This window comes from Symphalangus syndactylus, chromosome 6 (genome assembly GCF_028878055.3).
Source record: "Symphalangus syndactylus isolate Jambi chromosome 6, NHGRI_mSymSyn1-v2.1_pri, whole genome shotgun sequence".
NCBI lineage: Eukaryota > Metazoa > Chordata > Mammalia > Primates > Hylobatidae > Symphalangus > Symphalangus syndactylus.
Window position 1 is genome coordinate 46,265,764 of NC_072428.2, and position 22,346 is coordinate 46,288,109.

Sequence of the window (22,346 nt, forward strand, 5' to 3'; positions counted from 1 at the left end):
ACCAGCCTTCGTCTCTGTCCTATGGGTCTCTTGTGCCGACGGTCTTGGGCCATCCTGTATTCTTGCCTCCATGACCTTCCAGTGACTCTCACTTGGACCATTCTAGCAACAAAGTGATTATCCCTTTTCTCAGATTCCCATTTCCTTTGTTCTCTAACTAGACAAGAAGTTTGTTTTTCAGCTAACTACTGCAAGGGGGCTGAACTTCCCTCCCTTCAAATATGACCTTCAAGGTCTTGATGAATATTGAGAAGGGCATGGAAGTGATTAGAGAAATGGAAGCTCCAGGAGAAGGTGGGAGGAAGCCAGAGGAATAATCATGGAAAGCCTTCTTATGCTTCCAAAAACAGCATCCCTTGGATTTGAGAGGGCAACGTTTATTTGTCTTCTTAACATAAGGTAGTAACCTCTGGAGGACTTAGGGCTTGATGTAGGAACTCACAAATGGGAAAGGAAGAATTTCCCCTCCTCCCGAAGGGGTGCTAACTCAAAAAAAGCAAGTAGATGGGGTCCTTAAAGGGCTCCTATGCGGGTGGAAAACTACTTCAAAAGCCACTGGAAAACTCAGCCCTGGACCGTAACAGGAACAAAAAGCATATGGTAAGTCATAAGGAGCTGACTGGGGATCCAATTAGTGTCTGACCTGGCAGTGTGCCAACAGACAGGAAGGATTAGAGGTCATCTGAGCTGGTAAGGTAAAAACTAGTGTAAGTCTCTAGATATCCACAAGGGAGCCCATGTTTTTGCTGCTGCGCAAATTCAGCAAGAGCCGAGGGTGTACGAATGACAGTTACATGGCATGCAAAGTGAAAGCAGAATAGGCTGACTTGCCTCGAAGTGGACGGTCCAGAGGGTGTACAAGGCCATTTCAGAATACATACAGAGAAAACAGGAGAATAGGTGGTGTGGGTTTTTGGGAAAGAGCCAATTTGAGTTGAAAAAGCAGAGGAAACCCCAGACATTGCATGGTTTTAGGCTTTAGCCCTACCACTCTCATGAACCTCTTGTCTAGGAGAGCCATTGTGTCTCAGGTCAAGGATCTTACCTGGGAAGGACTCCAAGGTCCTTCCTACCCCTGTGAGCAGGAGCTGAGAGATGAGCTTGGGGAACAGAGCAACTGTGGCCGAGAAGAATTGTTCTGGGGGTTGGTTAGTAAGCAGAAGAATAAAAAGAGCAAACGAAACTGTGTACAGGGGTTAAACACCTCCAGCCAAAGAAGTTGAGGCATAGAGATGTCTTACCACTGAGGAAGCATATTCGAGTCACGTAGCACCAAAGTATGTTAACATAAGAGAAGGTATCCAAATCAGAGCACCAAAGTATGTTACTGGCAGCAAATCCATAGAGGTCTGCAGCAACCTCAATTCTTGCTTCCTCAGAAGCAACCAAGGAGCATAAGGCAGAGTGAGAGACCAAGGCAAATTTTAGAGCAGGAGGGAAAGTTTATTTAAAAGCATTAGAGCAGCAATGAAAGGAAGTAAAGTACACTTGGAAGAGGGCGAAGCAGACGACTTGAGAGATCAAGTGCACTGTTTGAGCTTTGATTCGGGATTTTATATGTTGTCATGTGTCTGGCATCTTGCATCTCCCCTCCGCAGATTCTTCCCTTTGGGTGGGCACTCCGCATGCACAAAGGCCTGTCAGCATTTGGTAGGGGGCACATGTGCAGTATGTTTACTGGAATTGTATGCATGCTCACTGGAGGCTTTCTTCCTTTACCAGTCCAAATGTTCCTAGAGGGTCATATACCAGTTAAACTCTGCCATTTTGCCTCTTACTACAGAGGCGTGAGCCCACTCGCCACCTCCTGAGATTTTATCAGGAAGCTGCTGATCACCAGTTTCAGATGTTTCTGTCTATTGGAAGACTGCCTTTCCGTGGCATCAGCTATGACCAATTATTATTTTAGAGAGACAGTTTAATAATCACCTGACCATCACCTGATGGTTACCCGACATTCCTGGTGGTGGCATGGGGGTGGGGGATCCTCTCCTTCCCTGCTCATGTCTGGCTAGCTACCTGCTATAACAATGAGACATCAATAAATATGCATAAGATGTACATTGGTTTGGTCTGGAAAGGTGGGACAGCTCAAAGCAAGAGAGGGGGCTTCCAGGTCATAGGTATATAAGAGACAAAAGGTTGCATTCTTTTGAGTCTCTGATTAACCTTTTACTGAATACACAATTTACATGTGAGAGGAAGATAGAGGAATAGTCACTTAAGCTTTAGTCTGGCTTAGTGAAACAATAGGGCAGAGGAAGCAATCAGATATGCATTTGTCTCCCTGGAATACAGGGATGACTTTGAGTTTTGTCTGTCCTTTGTCCACAAGGAATTTCCTTGTGGGCAAATTGTGAGGGAGGTATGGGAGGTATGTAGTGTTTTGTTTTTTTTTTTTATTTTTGTAGCTATCTTATTTAGGAATAAAATGAAAGTAGGTTTTCCTGGTGCAGTTTCTAGCTTGACTTCCCTTTGGCTTGGTGGTTTGGGGGTCCTGAGATTTATTTTCTTTTCACAGCTATATAATCATTGTGCACCTTACTACCCTCAGTCAGTATTATACTTGGGAGAGTTAGTCATGATGATACATATAATACTAGCTCATTCATTTCCACTGTTGTTTAAGTGTACCAAAACCTTAGTGGGTTTTTAAAATTCATGTTAAATCTAAAAGAATATTTTTTGTAAAATTTGTAACATTTATTCTTGTGGATTTAATATGAATTTTAAAAACCGCTTGAAAATTGTATTTAGATTTCTTTAATCATTATTTAGTTTTTTACATTATTCTAGAAACTATCTGGAGGGTAGATTTGAAGGGAATAAGGACTGTATTAGGAAAATCACTTATGAAACTATTACATTAGTCAAAATGAATGAAGATTAAAATCTGAATTAAAAATTCTGATGTATCACATGAGATAAGTTGGAAATGATAAGAGGGAATAGCAATTAATAATAGACTAAGGAAATTTGCATGTCACAAGAAGAAATAAGCTATGATAAAGGGAAAATATAGTATTTTACCTTGAGAAAACAAATGGGGACTCTTGCTTTACTGGGTGTGTATGATTAAAGTTGAAGTGATATAAAGAAAGATAATTTGGTTCAGTAATAAACAGGAGAAAATAAATGGTATATTTATTTAACTTCAATTTCTTAAGTATGTATATTGTATTTTCTAGAGTTGCCACTAAAAAAAATAGAAAAAGAGTTTATAAATACCATACTAACAGAGGGGATGAAAGAAGAGACAGGAGAAATTGAAAAGAAAGAAAAAAAAGATAGAAAAAACAAAAACCAGGCCGGGAGCAGTGGCTCACGCCTGTAATCCCAGCACTTTGGGAGGCCAAGGTGGGCGGATCACCAGGTCAGGAGAGCAAGACTATCCTGGCTAAAATGGTGAAACCCCGTCTCTACTAAAAATAGAAAAAATTAGCTGGGCATGGTGGCAGGCACCTGTAATCCCAGCTACTCAGGAGGCTGAGGCAGGAGAATGTCATGAACCCGGGAGGCGGAGCTTGCAGTGAGCTGAGATCGTGCCACTGCACTCCAGACTGGATGACAGAGCAAGGCTCCGTCTCAAAAAAAAAAAAGAAAAGAAAAAGAAAAAGCATAAAATAAGGTACCACATGTATCTCTATATATAGTGTATGTCTCAATAATTACAATAAGTATAGATGGATTAAGTGAACTAGTTAAAAGACAAAGGTTGTCAGACTGGATTAGAAATATTTCAGTTACAGACAGTCTCTGATTTATGTTCAATTTAAGATTTTTCAACTTAACAATGGGTTTATTAGGATGTAACCCTATCATTAAATTGCGGAGCATTTGTGTATGCTGTTTACAAGAAGTAGAGAAAGGTTGAAATTAAAAGATGAGAAAAGATATAGTAGGCAAATTTCAACAACAACAAAGCTGGTGCGGTATTATTAACGTCAGACAAATAGACTCTGCAGGGGTTAGTTTTTTAGAACAATGCTAGCATTCTAAAACAGGAACCTAAATACAGGCCTTAGAGATGAAATTGAAAAGAAGGTAATAGTGTTTCCAAACAACTAATATGTTCAATGAGTATTACCTGATTTGAAGAATAAAGGCAAAACTGAAAGTTTGGGAAAACAAATACTCATAGATTATATGGAATTTACAGTTTAACCAAGTATTTTCCTTCAGAGAGTCCGAAATTACTGGCTTTTTCTTTCCGTGTATACTGTCTATGATTGTTGACAACACATATAAAATTAAATGCATTTGTAAGTCCTTGCTCTTATATTTTCAGGAATTCAAAATGTCCTCAGCCTGTTTTGTGCAGTCCTCACAGAAAATAAGGTTCTCTTCCATTCTGCAAGTTTCCAGAGACTTAGCGATGCTTGTAGAGCCCTGGAATCTTTAATGTTTCCTCTTAAATATAGGTGAGGTTTTCATTTGTTAATTTTATTTATTCCTAAACTACATATCACTTATTGTTGATAAGTCACAATGTTATGGCACAATGGTTTTGAACCACATAGGGATATTTCACAAAGTTATGCTGTTATATGAGTCATAGTTCTGATAAAATCTAGTCTAGAATTTGAGACTTTCCAAGTTGTCCATTACTGAATGTTGATTAGTGTAAAAATATTTAATTTGAATAGTATTGTCAGCAACTTTTAGTTGTCTTTTAACACAATTGGCATAAATGTCTAGTCAATGCTATTTGATATTAAAGAATTATTAATTTTTAGAAGTTATAATGATAGAGATTCTATTAATAAAAAGCTCTTATCTTCCTTAGATACCCACTGAAGTATTATATGGGTAAACAATATGACATCTGGGATTTGCTTGAAAATAATACAGTAGAGAGAAAAAAAGTGGGTAGAAATATATATGTAGCCATGCACTGGTAATTCTCAAAGTTGACAATTACTGCAGGGCTTCGTTATAATTTTTTCCTCTGTTTTTTTATGGGATATGTTAAAATTTTTTTCCTAATAAAAACTAAAAAACAAAAAAATCTAAACAGTGATGACTAATAGTGCTGTAACTAGAATATTATACCTCTAATACACTGTTTAATCAATTGATAATCATAACATCTGGGAAATTAGTTCATATAAACTAGATAAAATTTTAGACTCTCTCCAGAATTTCTTTAAAAAATTTTTTTGGCCGGGCGCAGTGGCTCACACCTGTAATCCCAGCACTTTGGTAGGCCGAGGTGGGCAGATCACGAGGTCAAGAGATCGAGACCATCCTGGCTAACGCGGTGAAACCCCGTCTCTACTAAAAAAATAGAAAAAATTAGCCGGGCGTGGTGGCAGGCACCTATAGTCTCAGCTACTCGGGAGGCTGAGGCAGGAGAATGGCGTGAACTCGGGAGGCAGAGCTTGCAGTGAGCCGAGATCACACCACTGCACTCCAGCCTGGGCGACAGCGTGAGACTCTGTCTCAAAAAAAAAAAAAAAAAATTTTAAATTTAGGTGCTTTTCTTAACTTTTTAGATAAGATAGAGAATTATTGTCCCCCCCTTTTTTTTGCCATTCTTATTGAATGCAAAAATCAAGTATAGAAAGTGTTGAATGCTTGTTTTACATAGATAAATCATTGCCTCATATTGAGAGGGGAGGCCCTATCAGAGAGTCAGTGTTACTGTCTAATGTCCGGTTTCTATGTAAGGAAAAATGCTTTCAAACAGTATTAGAAGACCTAAAGCGACTGCTTGCCTAGAAGAAACAAAGGTTAAGGAAGCAGGCTTGGATTCCATTTACTTTATGTCTTATATCTGATTGTATCTTTCACATGAAGATTTTTAAATCATTTTTTCCAAAATTTTAGTATTAAAAAGCATGAAAACATTATTGATAATTTCTAAACATAGGTAATGTAAAACTTACGCAGCATAAACATGAAAGAAAATATGTTTATGTTAAAGAAAAATATATTTGACCATATTTTTATTATTTCCAGTTATCCTTATATCCCTATTCTCCCGGCTCAGCTACTGGAAGTTCTAAGTTCCCCAACACCTTTCATTATTGGAGTACATTCTATCTTTAAAACTGATATCCATGAACTTGTAAGTATTCATCTTTAAAGTTTCCAGTTTTGAGTCCAGAAGTTTATCATATTTCTTTGGGTCCTATAACATTTCAACTAATCACCATTTTCAGATCTGTAGCATTTCCAATAGAAAAGATTGGATAGAAGAAAAATATCATTGAAAAGTCTGTATATTAATTTTGCCATATAGCAAGGAGGCTTTATAAAGGAATTTATTAATATTTTTAAATATCCCTGTTTTGGTACATTGTTTATCTTTATTATTCATCTTACGTATGACAAAAGATAAATTAATATTCTATTTATACTTTTGATATTAGTGCATAATTGATTTATATTTTGAAGTGAGATGTGTCTTGATACCAAATTCCTGATAACTAACAAAGCAGAAAGCATATGCAAAAGAGGGAAGAGTTTTAGTGGAACAGAAGTTTGGTATGAGCTTCCACAAAATTTTTGTATTCTTAATGCCATATGAATAGAAATACCGAAGAAGCAAAAGTATACTCTGTATTCAAGCCAGTTCTGGAATAATTCATTTAGTTCTGTGTATCACACTTTATGAGGGACTGTAACAAAATAAAGCACATCAGAAAAGGACATCCAGGATTATCAAGTATTTAGAAACTATGTTCTGTAAGGGCCTAAGGAAATTTTCTCAGGTAATAATCTGATGCTATTTGATAGGTAAAGGTAAGTATTTAAGTTACTGTCATAGAAGAAGGGTTGAGATTCATTTTTTGTAACTCTAAAAGGCTGAAATAAAATCAGTGGATGAAGTGGCTATAGAAACAGATTTCTGTCCAGTAAAAGTGTTTCCAACAATTAGAACTGCCTGGTTATAGAATGGATTTCCTTATGTGAGATGAGGAGTGTACTCTCAAGCACTGTAAGTAGAGTGTAAGGAAAAGATTACGTGACACTTTTCAGGGAGTCTGAGAAAAATTCTTTACTGTAAAGTTAGGCTGCATAACATCTGTGATCCACAGATCCCTAAGATTTTGTAATTCTACTTCTGTTTTAGTTTTAAATGCCAGCAAAGAAGTAATTACAGTTGTAACCAAATCAGAGGTGTCGTTTAAACTAAAAAAAATTATTCAACATTATAATTATAAGCAGGACTTTCATTCATATAGTCATCATTCTTTCTAACTATATGTTGATACTTAGTTCCTATTTAATTTTGGTATCACCATATAAATATATGTATAAATCAATAAACATTTAATAAAACCTAATTAATACTAATTAGAAGCATATCCACCTGGTTTGTAGATAATTTTATTTCTGCTAAATATAAACAGTCACTGGAGGCTGGGCATGGTGGCCCACACCTGTAGTCCTAGCACTTTGGGAGGCCAAGGCAGGTGGATCACCTGAGGTCAGGAGTTTGAGACCACCCTGGCCAACATGGAGAAACCCTGTCTCTACTAAAACTACAAAAAGTTAGCTGGGTGTGGTGGTGCATGCCTGCAATCCCAGCTATTCGGGAGGCTGAGGCAGGAGAATCACTTGAACCTGGGAGGTGGAGGTTGCAGTGAGTCAAGATTGCACCACTATACTCCAGCCTGGGCAAGAGTAAGACTCCGTCTCAAAAATAAATAAATAAATAAATAAATACATACATACGTACATACATACAGTCACTGGAAGTAGGACAAACCAAGTGTTGCCAAATAAATAAATAAAAACAGTTGCTGGAGGTAGGACAAACCAAGTGTTGCCAAATGCAAATTTCTTAAAATCGTAATGAATAAATTAGAATGAAGTATAATATTGTCAATACAACAACTTCACTCATCTTGGTTGTTTTCTCTTACACTTTTATGTAAGTTATTTTTAAATAGACTTTTGTAAAATGCTAAAAATCAGCTTTTTCTAAGTGGCTAAACAGCACCCTTTTGATGTATACTAATTGTTAATTCTTGTAATAAATACCAATCTTTTTAGAATATTACTAAACTACTTAAATAAAGTGTCTAAAATGCAATCCTCTGTGCTTGCTGCAGCAGCATATATAGTAAAATCAGAACAAAATGCAATGGCTCAAACAAAATAAAGTGTTATTGAACACTCATGCAGCAGTCCATAGAGGTGTTCCATTATGCCAGACCAGTTTGCTCTATGAAGTCATTCAAGATCCAAGCTTCCATCCTTCTTGTTTCTCCAACAGAATCCTCCCAGGCATTGTCATCATGTGTGTGCTGAAAGCTGGTTTGCTGCCAGTTAATAATTTCAGTCTAAGGGAAAAGGAAAGATAGCATAGGAGAGCTTTACATATCCCCTATCTTGAAGGACAGGAAAACACATGTCACTTCTCATGTTTTATTGGCAGAATCTTAGCCACATGCCACACCTAATTTCAAAGGAAACTAGGAAATACAGGGTAGCTGGGAACTTGTTAGCTCAGAATTCTATTACTATGGACAAACAAGAGTCTCTTCCACATCTGATTCTTCTCGTTTTGAGTTAGTCAAGGGAAAAATAATTTGCTTAACAACATATGTATTTTGGTAATTATAGGTTAATTTTTTTTATCTCTTTCAGTTAGATGTAATCATAGCAGATTTGGATGGAGGCACTATTAAAATTCCTGAATGTATTCACCTCTCTTCCCTCCCAGAACCACTTCTACATCAGACTCAATCAGCTCTTTCTTTGGTATGACATATTTTTGTAATAGTAACTTTCTCTTTATTTAAATCTGAAGCTAAGATAGCTGAAATTAAAAATGTTTGTCAATGCAGTTTGTTACTTTAAAGAGAGCTATATATTTGAAACATGAACATAATCTCATACAGTATTTAGAATTCTTCATTTACTAGGTAGTTATCTAAAGCATATATTTTGGATCCTAACTGAATATTTGTTCTACATTCCTTCCTTCATTCAGCATACAGGACCTAGTACTGTCCTAGGTATTGGAAATTCACCTTTGAAAACAAGGCTCTGCCTTGAAATCCCTGATACCCTAAGATCCCCCATTAGATGTTGGCTTCTCTTCTCTAATCTCCCTATTGGCATCTCATTCCTCTTTGGTACCTGCAAAACACTGTAATATTGTCTTGCCAATACTTTCAGGTTATTACAGAAAGATGTGTCGTATTGATACATAAAACGTCCAACATTCCATTCTTTTTTTTTGAGACGGAGTCTCGCTCTGTCGCCCAGGCTGGAGTGCAGTGGTGCGATCTTGGCTCACTGCAAGCTCCGCCTCCCGGGTTCACGCCATTCTCCTGCCTCAGCCTCCCGAGTAGCTGGGACTGCAGGTGCCCTCCACCATGCCTGGCTAATATTTGTGTTTTTAGTAGAGACAGAGTTTCACTGTGTTAGCCGGGATGGTCTCGATCTCCTGATCTCGTGATCCGCCTGCCTCAGCCTCCCAAAGTGCTGGGATTACAGGCGTGAGCCACCGTGCCCGGCCCAACATTCCATTCTTAATGCCATATGAATAGAAATACCAAAGAAGGAGAAGTATACCCTACATTATAGCCAAATAAAGCTTTAAAAATCATGTGGCTTGGTTTCTCTCATTGAAACAAATTTAAATTTTTTTTGCAGTTATTTTACCTTAGCTGAATTTTGAAAACAGTATTTTGTTTTCAAAACTGATAGCCTTTTAGGTGCTTATCATCAGAAAATTGAACTGTAGAAATTCTGCATTGCTTTTCAAGATATCACTAGAACTAAGGCCTTAATATTCTACTTTAAGAATATTTTATTCTGGGCTATTTAAAACATTTTTTCCCTCTTAAATAGAAACTTAGAAGCCTAGGATTACCAGGAGGGATTTTATTCTCAGAAAACTTTCAAATTTGTGTTAGTCTTTTTGTTGTCATGGTGGTAACTATGAAATGGGAACAGTTAGAGAAGACTGACTTTTCCTAATATAATTTGTAATCTGAAATACAAGATGTGATAGAGTGCAAAAGACACTAGTGTGGGATACAGGATACCTGAATTCCAGTCTGTGTTCTGCCACTTGGTATTATTGAGAATCACATTTTTATCTCTAGGCTGTCTCCTGGTCTTTACCTGCAGGATGAATGTTTTTACAGAGATGACTAGGTGATTGTTTGCCAAAATGAAGCATGGTGATGATTTGGGGTAATATGTGGTCAACCTTTTTTATTTTAATAATTATGTTTTTATTATAATGTGTACTTAAAATAGCATATAGAACCTGTCATTGCTCAACTATCATCTAAGAAAATACTAGGTTTAAGAAGGTGAGTTTGGCAGGGTGCGGTGGCTCATGCCTGTAATCCTAGCCCTTTGGGAGGCCGAGGTGGGCAGATCATGAGGTCAGGAGTTCGAGACCAGCCTGACCGACATCGTGAAATCCCCATCTTTACTAAAAATACAAAAATTACCTGGGTGTGGTGGCGCATGCCTGTAATCCCAGCTACTCAGGAGGCTGAGGCAGGAGAATAGCATGAACCTGGGAGGCAGAGGTTGCAGTGAGCCAAGATTGCACCACTGCACTCCAGCCTGGGTGACAGAGCTCGACTCCATCTCAAAAAACAAAATAAACAAAAAAAGAAGGTGAGTTGATTTAAAGACAATTTAAAGAAAAATATTAACTATATAATTGCATAGGTGGTATATAGATATAGCAAAAGCTGAGAAGGTGGTATTTGAATGACTGAAGAAAGTTTAATGTTTCTAGAATTCCTATAGTGATTAAATCTTATGTGTGGTTACTTACTAGTGATATGAATAGTTATTTAGGGGTTAAGTAGCAAAATTAACAAAGATTAAGATTGTACGACTTAAGCCAATGGCTCCTGGTAAGGGTTCTGCTGCATACTCGTATACCTAAACCTGCAACACCCGTGCCACCAAATTTGATCAATGTGTAAGATTCCTTTTTGGTAAAACTGAGTATACATATTGTTACAGTTACTAAGCACAATGGTGGATTAGGTGCTACTTAATGTACTGTGAATAAGAAATAGGAGCATAGGGCCGGGTGCGGTGGCTCATGCGTGTAATCCCAACACTTTGGAAGGCTGAGGAGGGCGGATCATCTGAGGTCAGGAGTTTGAGACCAGCCTGACCAACATGATGAAACCCTGTCTCTACCAAAAAAAAGAAAAGACAAAAAATTAGCCGGGTGTGGTGGTGCACACCTGTAATCCCAGCTACTCAGGAGGCTGAGACAGGAGGCTCACTTGAACCCAGGAGGCAGAGGTCACAGTGAGCCGAGATCATGCCATTGCACTCCAGCCTGGGCAACAAGAGCAAAACTCTGTCTCAAAAAAAAAAAAAAAAGAAAGAAAGAAAAAAGAAAAGAAAAAAAGAAATAGGAGGATAAGTTATTGTCAAACTAGACCAAAAAGAGACTAGATTTCATGGATGATTGGGAGCATCGACACACAAGTATATAAGCTTTGTTTCACTAGTAAATAATTATAATTATTTAAATGCTGACATTTTCATCTTAATGTCTCAATAATAGATTTCATTGATATTATGATATTTTACATAACAAAATTTTTTTGCTTTAGATTTTACACCCAGATTTGGAAGTAGCAGATCATGCTTTTCCTCCTCCACGAACAGCTTTATCACACTCAAAAATGCTGGTAAGAAGTTTAATATTTAAATTTAATGCTGTTAAAGAGAGCTGTACTTTTATTTGTAGGGTTATTAAAGAAGCTAAGTGAAGTTATAGTTAGATGGACAGCAGAGTAAAAAGTGCCCCAAATTAGAAATTAAGAGACTTGCCGCTGACTGTCCTTATGTCCTGCTCAAGGAGGAGCCACAGGGAAGTGCACTGGGCAAGAGGTCACTAGGGCTAAGATTGTTGCCCTGAGGAGGCATGAGTTAAGTGTAGGACAGAAAATCAGAGCCTAGATTATAGCCTGGAAAACTGTGCCAAGCATCAAATTGAAACGGCCAGGCAAGGATTAAAAACAAAAGAGATGCTTACAAGAATGGATATAAAGAATGTTGGTTATAGGAGAGAATCAAGTTTGAAGAGTGTGTGGATGAAAATAGTTCCAATTAGAAGCCATAAAAGGTTACGTATCTAACAGAGGCCCCTTTTTTATTTTGCTCAGTGCATTTCTTAGCAGTGGGCTTTGTAGCCAATAAGGAACCTCAGGGAGCCGAACACATATACTTAAGCATTCTTGACCTTTCATTTCCAGATCAATTAAGTAAGGCATTGACTAACAGAATCTGTAAGTTTCCTTACAGTTCTAAACTGTGATTCCAATAAAAGCTGGATTAAATACAATCTTGAGAGTTTTTTCTTCTTATATTTGGTTGTGACTGTAATTGTTTTGGTGGATATAAAAATCAAAGGACTTGCAATATATGCCCTTTTCACCTTTTTGACTCGATATTTCATTTGTTTTTAAAAAGTTAAATTACCTAACATTTCTTCTTATATTTTTAGGATAAAGAGGTGCGAGCAGTTTTCCTTAGATTATTTGCACAACTCTTCCAAGGATATAGGTCCTGCCTGCAACTTATAAGAATTCATGCAGAGCCAGTAATACATTTCCACAAGGTAAGATAGAGTACTATATTGTATCTGTCCAAAAAATATATTCTAATTTAAAAAACTACTTGTTTTTTTTCCTAGCCATTTATTTTGACCTTGATTTATCAAATGTGATTATTTAAAATCTCTGTGTGGCTCAAGGAGGCCTGCCTGCCTCTGTAGGCTCCACCTCTGGGGGCAGGGCACAGACAAACAAAAACTCAGCAAGAACCTCCACAGACTTAAATGTCCCTGTCTGACTGACAGCTTTGAAGAGAGTAGTGGTTCTCCCAGCACGCAGCTGGAGATCTGAGAACGGACAGACTGCCTCCTAAAGTGGGTCCCTCACCCCTGAGCAGCCTAACTGGGAGGCACCCCCCCAGTAGGGACAGACTGACACCTCATTCAGCCGGGTACTCCTCTGAGACAAAACTTTCAGAGGAACTATCAGACAGCTGAATTTGTGGTCTCACGAAAATCTGCTGTTCTGCAGCCACCGCTGCTGACACCCAGCCAAACAGGGTCTGGAGTGGACCTCTAGTAAACTCCAACAGACCTGCAGCTGAGGGTCCTGTCTGGTAGAAGGAAAACTAACAAACAGAAAGGACATCCACACCAAAAACCCATCTGTACATCACCATCATCAAAGACAAAAAGTAGATAAAACCACAAAGATGGGGAAAAAACACAGAAAAAAACTGGAAACTCTAAAAAACAGAGCACCTCTCCTCCTCCCAAAGGAACGCAGTTCCTCACCAGCAACGGAACAAAGCTGGATGGAGGATGACTTTGACGAGTTGAGAGAAGAAGGCTTCAGACGATCAAACTACTCTGAGCTACGAGAGGAAATTCAAAAAAATAGCAAAGAAGTTAAAAACTTTGAAAAAAAATTAGAAGAATGGATAACTAGAATAACCAATGGAGAGAAGGGCTTCAAGGAGCTGATGGAGCTGAAAGCCAAGTTTCGAGAACTACGCGAAGATTGCAGAAGCCTCAGTAGCAGATGCAATCAACCGGAAGAAAGGGTATCACTGATGGAAGATGAAATGAATGAAATGGCCCTCCCTCCTTCCCTCCTTTCTTTCTTTCTTTCTTTCTTTCTTTCTTTCTTTCTTTCTTTCTTTCTTTCTTTCTTTCTTTCTTTCTTTCTTTCTTTCCTTCCTTCCTTCCTTCCTTCCTTCCTTCCTTCCTTCCTTCCTTCCTTCCTTCCTTCCTTCTCTCTTTCTTTCTTTCCCTCTCTGGCCCAGGCTACAATCTACTCGGCTTGCTGCTGCCCGCTCCGCGGACTGCCTGGGACTGCCGGCGCGTGCCACCGCTGCCTGCCTTTTCTCCTTTGGATGCAGGCACGCGTTCGCCATCTTGGCCACGCTGGTCGCCAGCTCCTGACGCCGAGTGCTCTGCCCGCCTCAGCCTCCCGAGGTACTGGGACTACAGACGGAGTCTCGCTCACCCAGTGCTCGGTGTTGCCCGGGCTGGAGTGCGGTGGCGTGGTCTGGCCTCGCGGCAGCCTCTACCCCCCGGCCGCCTGCCTTGGCCTGCCAGGGTGCTGGGATTGCAGCCCCTGCCCGGCCGCCGCCCCATCTGGAAGGTGGGGAGCGCCTCTGCCCGGCCGCCCCGTCTGGGAGGTGAGGAGCACCTCTGCCTGGCCGCCCCGTCTGGGAAGTGAGGAGCGCCTCTGCCCGGCCACCCACCGTCTGGGAAGTGAGGAGCGCCTCTGCCCGGCCACCTACCGTCTGGGAAGTGAGGAGCGCCTCTGCCCGGCCACCCACCATCTGGGAAGTGAGGAGCGCCTCTGCCCGGCCACCCTGTCTGGGAAGTGAGGAGCGCCTCTGCCCGGCCGCCCCGTCTGGGAAGTGAGGAGTGCCTCTGCCCGGCCACCCATCGTCTGGGAAGTGAGGAGCGCCTCTGCCCGGCCTCCCATCGTCTGGGAGGTGAGGAGCGCCTCTGCCCGGCCGCCCCGTCCGGGAGGAAGTGAGGAGCGCCTCTGCCCGGCCGCCCCGTCTGGGAAGTGAGGAGCGCCTCTGCCCGGCCGCCCCGTCCGGGAAGAAATGAGGAGCGCCTCTGCCCGGGCGCCCCATCCGGGAAGAAGTGAGGAGCGCCTCTGCCCGGCCGCCCCATCCGGGAAGAAGTGAGGAGTGCCTCTGCCCGGCCACCCATCGTCTGGGAAGTGAGGAGCGCCTCTGCCCGGCCACCCACCGTCTGGGAAGTGAGGAGCGCCTCTGCCCGGCCGCCCCGTCTGGGAAGTGAGGAGCGCCTCTGCCCGGCCGCCCCGTCTGGGAAGTGAGGAGCGCCTCTGCCCGGCCGCCCCGTCTGGGAAGTGAGCAGCGCCTCTGCCCGGCCACCCCGTCCGGGAAGAAGTGAGGAGCGCCTCTGCCCGGCCGCCCCGTCCGGGAAGAAGTGAGGAGCGCCTCTGCCCGGCCGCCCCGTCCGGGAAGAAGTGAGGAGCGCCTCTGCCCGGCCGCCCCGTCCGGGAAGAAGTGAGGAGCGCCTCTGCCCGGCCGCCCCGTCCGGGAAGAAGTGAGGAGCGCCTCTGCCCGGCCGCCCTGTCTGGGAAGTGAGGAGCGCCTCTGCCTGGCCGCCCCGTCCGGGAAGAAATGAGGAGCGCCTCTGCCCGGGCGCCCCATCCGGGAAGAAGTGAGGAGGGCCTCTGCCCGGCCGCCCCATCCGGGAAGAAGTGAGGAGCGCCTCTGCCCGGCCACCCATCGTCTGGGAAGTGAGGAGTGCCTCTGCCCGGCCAACCACCGTCTGTGAAGTGAGGAGCGCCTCTGCCCGGCCGCCCCGTCTGGGAAGTGAGGAGCGCCTCTGCCCGGCCACCCACCGTCTGGGAAGTGAGGAGCGCCTCTGCCCGGCCACCCACCGTCTGGGAAGTGAGGAGCGCCTCTGCCCGGCCACCCACCGTCTGGGAAGTGAGGAGCGCCTCTGCCCGGCCACCCACCGTCTGGGAAGTGAGGAGCGCCTCTGCCCGGCCACCCACCGTCTGGGAAGTGAGGAGCGCCTCTGCCCGGCCACCCACCGTCTGGGAAGTGAGGAGCGCCTCTGCCCGGCCGCCCCGTCTGGGAAGTGAGGAGCGCCTCTGCCTGGCCACCCATCGTCTGGGAAGTGAGGAGCCCCTCTGCCCAGCCGCCCCGTGTCTGGGTAGAAGTGAGGAGCTCCTTTGCCTGGCCGCTCCGTCTGGGAGGTCTACCACGGAGGCCAGAAGCAATGTGGGGGCTGGACGTGGTGGCTCACGCCTGTGGTCCCGGCACTCTGGGGGGCGAGGCGGGTTGATCACTTCGGGCTAGGAGTTCGAGACCAGTCTGGCCAACTTGGCGAAACATGAAGAATACAACAGACAAACCAACCAACCAACTCAATGACAACAAAACAGGTCTACCCTGGAGTCATACTCTAATTTTTTCTATTTTCCTCCCTTTCTGATCCTTTATCCCACTTTCTTTTTCTTCCTCTTCCTTCTCCCTCTTCTTTGTCAAATAGAGGATTGAGTTATTATCACTGATCCATATAAAGTCCCTCTCTCATTTATTTTAACTCCCACCCCCATTTCTATTCCCCGACTTCCCATGTGCAACCTTCCTAATATGTTTGATACGCATCTTTTTGTTTGTATGTATTTTTAGAAAATGTTTATTGTTTTTGTATGCAAAAAAAATTAATAAAAAAAAAAGACTACAATGAAATTCAAAAAAAAAAAAAGAAATGAATGAAATGAAGAGAGAAGGAAAGTTTAGAGAAAAAAGAATTAAAAAGAAATGAACAAAGCCTCCAAGAAATTTGGGACTATGTGAAAAGACCAAAACTACGTCTGATTGGTGTACCTGAAAATGATGGGGAGAATGGAACGAAGTTGGAAAACACTCTGCAAGATATTATCCAGGAGAACTTCCCCAATCTAGCAAGGCAGGCCAGCATTCAGATTCAGGAAATACAGAGAACACCACAAAGATACTCCTTGAGAAGAGCAACTCCAAGACACATAATTGTCAGATTCACCAAAGTTGAAATGAAGGAAAAAATGTTAAGGGCAGCCAGAGAGAAAGGTCGGGTTACCCACAAAGGAAGCCCATCAGACTAACAGCTGATCTCTCAGCAGAAACTCTACAAGCCAGAAGAGAGTGGGGGCCGATATTCAACATTCTTAAAGAAAAGAATTTTCAACCCAGAATTTCCTATCCCGCCAAACTAAGCTTCATAAGTGAAGGAGAAATAAAATACTTTACAGACAAGCAAACGCTGAGTGATTTTGTCACCACCAGGCCTGCCCTAAAAGAGCTCCTGAAGGAAGCACTAAACATGGAAAGGAACAACCGGTACCAGCCACTGCAAAAACACGCCAAATTGTAAAGACCATCGAGGCTAGGAAGAAACTATAGCAACTAACGAGCAAAATAACCAACTAACATCATAATGACAGGATCAGATTCACACATAACAATATTAACGTTAAGTGTAAATGGGCTAAATGCTCCAATCAAAAGACACAGACTGGCAAACTGGATAAGGAGTCAGGACCCATCAGTGTGCTGTATTCAGGAAACCCATCTCATGTGCAGGAGACACACATAGACTCAAAATAAAGGGATGGAGGAAGATCTATCAAGCAACTGGAAAACAAAAAAAGGCAGGGGTTGCAATCCTAGTCTCTGATAAAATAGACTTTAAACCAACAAAGATCAAAAGAGACAAAGAAGGCCATTACATAATGGTAAAGGGATCAATTCAACAAGAAGAGCTAACTATCCTAAATATATATGCACCCAACACAGGAGCACCCAGATTCATAAAGCAAGTCCTGAGTGACCTACAAAGGGACTTAAACTCCCACACAATAATAATGGGAGATTTTAACACCCCACTGTCAACATTAGACAGATCAACGAGACAGAACGTTAACAAGGATATCCAGGAATTGAACTCAGCTCTACCTAAAGTGGACCTAATAGACATCTACAGAACTCTCCACCCCAAGTCAACAGAATATACATTTTTTTCAGCACCACACCACACCTATTCCAAAATTGACCACATAGTTGGAAGTAAAGCTCTCCTCAGCAAATGTAAAAGAACAGAAATTATAACAAACTGTCTCTCAGACCACAGTGCAATCAAACTAGAACTCAGGATTAAGAAACTCACTCAAAACCGCTCAACTACATGGAAACTGAACAACCTGCTCCTGAATGACTATTGGGTACATAATGAAATGAAGGCAGAAATAAAGATGTTCTTTGAAACCAACGAGAACAAAGACACAACATACCAGAATCTCTGGGACACGTTCAAAGCAGTGTGTAGAGGGAAATTTATAGCACTAAATGCCCACAAGAGAAAGCAGGAAAGATCCAAAATTGACACCCTAACATCACAATTAAAAGAACTAGAAAAGCAAGAGCAAACACATTCAAAAGCTAGCAGAAGGCTAGAAATAACTAAAATCAGAGCAGAACTGAAGGAAATAGAGACACAAAAAACCCTTCAAAAAGTTAATGAATCCAGGAGCTGGTTTTTTGAAAAGATCAACAAAATTGATAGACCGCTAGCAAGACTAATAAAGAAGAAAAGAGAGAAGAATCAAATAGATGCAATAAAAAACGAAAAAGGGGAGATCACCACCGATCCCACAGAAATACAATCTACCATCAGAGAATACTACAAACACCTCTATGCAAATAAACTAGAAAATCTAGAAGAAATGGATAAATTCCTCGACAAATACACCCTCCCAAGAATAAACCAGAAAGAAGTTGAATCTCTCAATAGACCAATAACAGGTTCTGAAATTGTGGCAATAATCAATAGCTTACCAACCAAAAAGAGTCCAGGACCTGATGGATTCACAGCTGAATTCTACCAGAGGTACAAGGAGGAACTGGTACCATTCCTTCTGAAACTATTCCAATCGATAGAAAAAGAGGGAATCCTCCCTAACACATTTTACGAAGCCAGCATCGTCTTGATACCAAAGCTTGGCAGAGACATAACCAAAAAAGAGAATTTCAGACCAATATCCTTGATGACCATTGATGCAAAAATCCTCAATAAAATACTGGCAAAGCGAATCCAGCAGCACATCAAAAAGCTTATCCACCATGATCAAGTGGGCTTCATCCCTGGGATGCAAGGCTGGTTCAACATACGCAAATCAATAAATGTAATCCAGCATATAAACAGAACCAAAGACAAAAACCACATGATTATCTCAATAGATGCAGAAAAGGCCTTTGACAAAATTCAACAACGCTTCATGCTAAAAACTCTCAATAAATTAGGTATTGATGGGACGTATCTCCAAATAATAAGAGCTATCTACGACAAACCCACAGCCAATATCATACTGAATGGGCAAAAACTGGAAGCATTCCCTCTGAAAACTGGCACAAGACAGGGATGCCCTCTCTCACCGCTCCTATTCAACATAGTGCTGGAAGTTCTGGCCAGAGCAATCAGGCAGGAGAAGGAAATAAAGGGTATTCAGTTAGGAAAAGAGGAAGTCAAATTGTCCCTGTTTGCAGATGACGTGGTTGTATATCTAGAAAACTCCATTGTCTCAGCCCAAAATCTCCTTAAGCTGATTAGCAACTTCAGCAAAGTCTCAGGATACAAAATTAATGTACAAAAATCACAAGCATTCTTGTACACCAATAACAGACAGAGAGGCAAATCATGAGTGAACTCCCATTCACAATTGCTTCAAAGAGAATAAAATACCTAGGAATCCAACTTACAAGGGATGTGAAGGACCTCTTCAAGGAGAACTACAAACCACTGCTCAATGAAATAAAAGAGGATACAAACAAATGGAAGAACATTCCATGCTCATGGGTTGGAAGAATCAATATCGTGAAAATGGCCATACTGCCCAAGGTAATTTATAGATTCAATGCCATCCCCATCAAGCTACCAATGACTTTCTTCACAGAATTGGAAAAAACTACTTTCAAGTTCATATGGAACCAAAAAAGAGCCCGCATTGCCAAGTCAATCCTAAGCCAAAAGAACAAAGCTGGAGGCATCACACTACCTGACTTTAAACTATACTACAAGGCTACATTAACCAAAACAGCATGGTACTGGTACCACAACAGAGACATAGATCAATGGAACAGAACAGAGCCCTCAGAAATGATGCCGCATATCTACAACTATCTGATCTGTGACAAACCTGACAAAAACAAGAAATGGGGAAAGGATTCCCTATTTAATAAATGGTGCTGGGAAAACTGGCTAGCCATATGTAGAAAGCTGAAACTGGATCCCTTCCTTACACCTTATACAAAAATTAATTCAAGATGGATTAAAGACTTATATGTTAGACCTAAAACCATTAAAATCCTACAAGAAAACCTAGGCAATACCATTCAGGACATAGGCGTGGGCAAGGACTTCATGTCTAAAACACCAAAAGCAATGTCAACAAAAGCCAAAATTGACAAATGGGATCTCATTAAACTAAAGAGCTTCTGCACAGCAAAAGAAACTACCATCAGAGTGAACAGGCAACCTACAGAATGGGAGAAAATTTTTGCATCCTACTCATCTGACAAAGGGCTAATATCCAGAATCTACAATGAGCTCAAACAAATTTACAAGAAAAAAACAAACAACCCCATCAAAAAGTGGGCAGAGGACATGAACAGACACTTCTCAAAAGAAGACATTTATGCAGCCAAAAAACACATGCAAAAATGCTCCTCATCACTGGCCATCAGAGAAATGCAAATCAAAACCACAGTGAGATACCATCTCACACCAGTTAGAATGGCCATCATTAAAAAAGCAGGAAACAACAGGTGCTGGAGAGGATGTGGAGAAATAGGAACACTTTTACACTGTTGGTGGGACTGTAAACTAGTTCAACCATTGTGGAAGTCAGTGTGGCGATTCCTCAGGGATCTCGAACTAGAAATACCATTTGACCCAGCCTTCCCATTACTGGGTATATACCCAAAGGACTATAAATCATGCTGCTATAAAGACACATGCACACGTATGTTTATTGCGGCACTATTCACAATAGCAAAGAGTTGGAACCAACCCAAATGTCCAACAACAATAGACTGGATTAAGAAAATGTGGCACATATACACCATGGAATACTATGCAGCCATAAAAAATGATGAGTTCGTGCCCTTTGTAGGGACATGGATGAAACTGGAAAACATCATTCTCAGTAACCTATCGCAAGGACAAAAAACCAAACACCGCATGTTCTCACTCATAGGTGGGAATTGAACAATGAGAACTCATGGACACAGGAAGGGGAACATCACACTCTGGGGACTGTTGTGGGGTGGGGGGAGGGGGGAGGGACAGCATTAGGAGATACACCTAATGCTAAATGACGAGTTAATGGGTGCAGGAAATCAACATGGCACATGGATACATATGTAACAAACCTGCACATTGTGCACATGTACCCTAAAACCCTAAAGTATAATAAAAATAAAATAAAATAAAGTAAAAATATAAAATAAAATAAAATAAAATCTCTGTGTGGTTAGATATCAGTTCTTAATAATAATATGGAACTCACATAATGTCTTAGAATATGTTAACTTTAAATCAATTTTTCTTTTAAAATTGAATGTTAATTTCTGATTTCTTCTCCTGACATGTAGACAGATTCATTTTTATTCTTTTCAATATATGTAGCATTTCAGAATAACTCTCTTTGAGAGAAATATATTTTATGACAACACATATGTATACATGAAGGGATTTATATAGGCTTTGATCTTTTTATTGTATTTCTGTTTTGACCATTTGTCCATTACCAAGTGACAAATTATTATTTCACATTTTCTTTTTTCACAGACAGCATTCTTGGGGCAGCGTGGTTTGGTCGAGAATGATTTCCTCACTAAAGTACTCAACGGAATGGCATTTGCAGGTTTTGTTTCAGAAAGAGGTCCTCCTTATAGATCTTGTGATCTCTTTGATGAGGTATAGTTCTTATTAAATGAAGGCATTATTTATAGACATAATTAGACTAGTAGTTAAAAGTAAAAAGTAACATTTTTCATATTTATATAGTCAAATATAAATTAGGTATTAAATAATCCCAATGTTATTTATTATGCTTATCAAATCTCGATATTTTAATGTGGATTATAAAAATTACAAAAAATTATGATGCCTTGGAAATACATACAATTTTTGAACAACTGAATTTTAAACAATTGAAGAATGTATACTACTCACGTGATGGGTGCACCAAAATCTCAGAATTCACCACTATGTAATTCATCCATGTAAATGAAAACCACTCATACTCCAAAAGCTACTCATATTTTAAAATATTACATTTTAAAAAATAGTTGTTTAAAATATTTTTGAAAATTTAACAGTGATTGTATAAATAGAAGTCTTATTTTTAAAGGCCCTAATACAGTAATTCTTTTGTCAGTGTTTTAGGGAGAAAGATCTAATTTGAAGCTAAGATAGCTGAAATTACTTCAAACTGGAGTTACATTTAGTCTATCAGAATCATAGAGCCATAGTTTAAGTTTGTGGCATTCTCACTAATCAATTATCAACATTTCTCTACCTGTCTTAAGAGACATTAAATCTATGGAAAACAGATTTTTGTCTCTATCTTCAAGGAATTAGCCATATAAAGGGAGAAATAGGGCAGATGTGACTCAAAATAAGGATGCTGTTTTGCATTTATTGTGCTCTTTTTTAAAAGCATCTTTCCTTTTATCATTTAACTCTATATTCACAGCAGCCCACTCTGGTGGATAGAACAAGAATATTATTCTCATTTCAGTTTTTGAAAGAGTACTGTATTAGAACCAAAAAT

The 22,346-nt window shown here is 40.7% G+C and overlaps 1 protein-coding gene across 6 annotated transcripts in view; it reads left to right on the forward strand.

Moving 5' to 3' along the window:
• SBF2 (SET binding factor 2) overlaps nt 1–22,346 on the forward strand; it is a 546,228-nt gene that overhangs the window by 301,353 nt on the left and 222,529 nt on the right. For 5 of the 6 annotated variants that reach the window (XM_055282428.2, XM_055282429.2, XM_063641080.1 and 2 more), the window contains exons 7-12: nt 4,289–4,421; nt 5,962–6,070; nt 8,602–8,715; nt 11,565–11,642; nt 12,461–12,574; nt 21,359–21,487. In XM_055282428.2, the coding sequence (XP_055138403.1) occupies nt 4,289–4,421; nt 5,962–6,070; nt 8,602–8,715; nt 11,565–11,642; nt 12,461–12,574; nt 21,359–21,487 (677 nt within the window). The remainder of the gene's footprint in view (nt 1–4,288; nt 4,422–5,961; nt 6,071–8,601; nt 8,716–11,564; nt 11,643–12,460; nt 12,575–21,358; nt 21,488–22,346) is intronic. The other variant, XM_055282430.2, reaches the window with a different exon arrangement.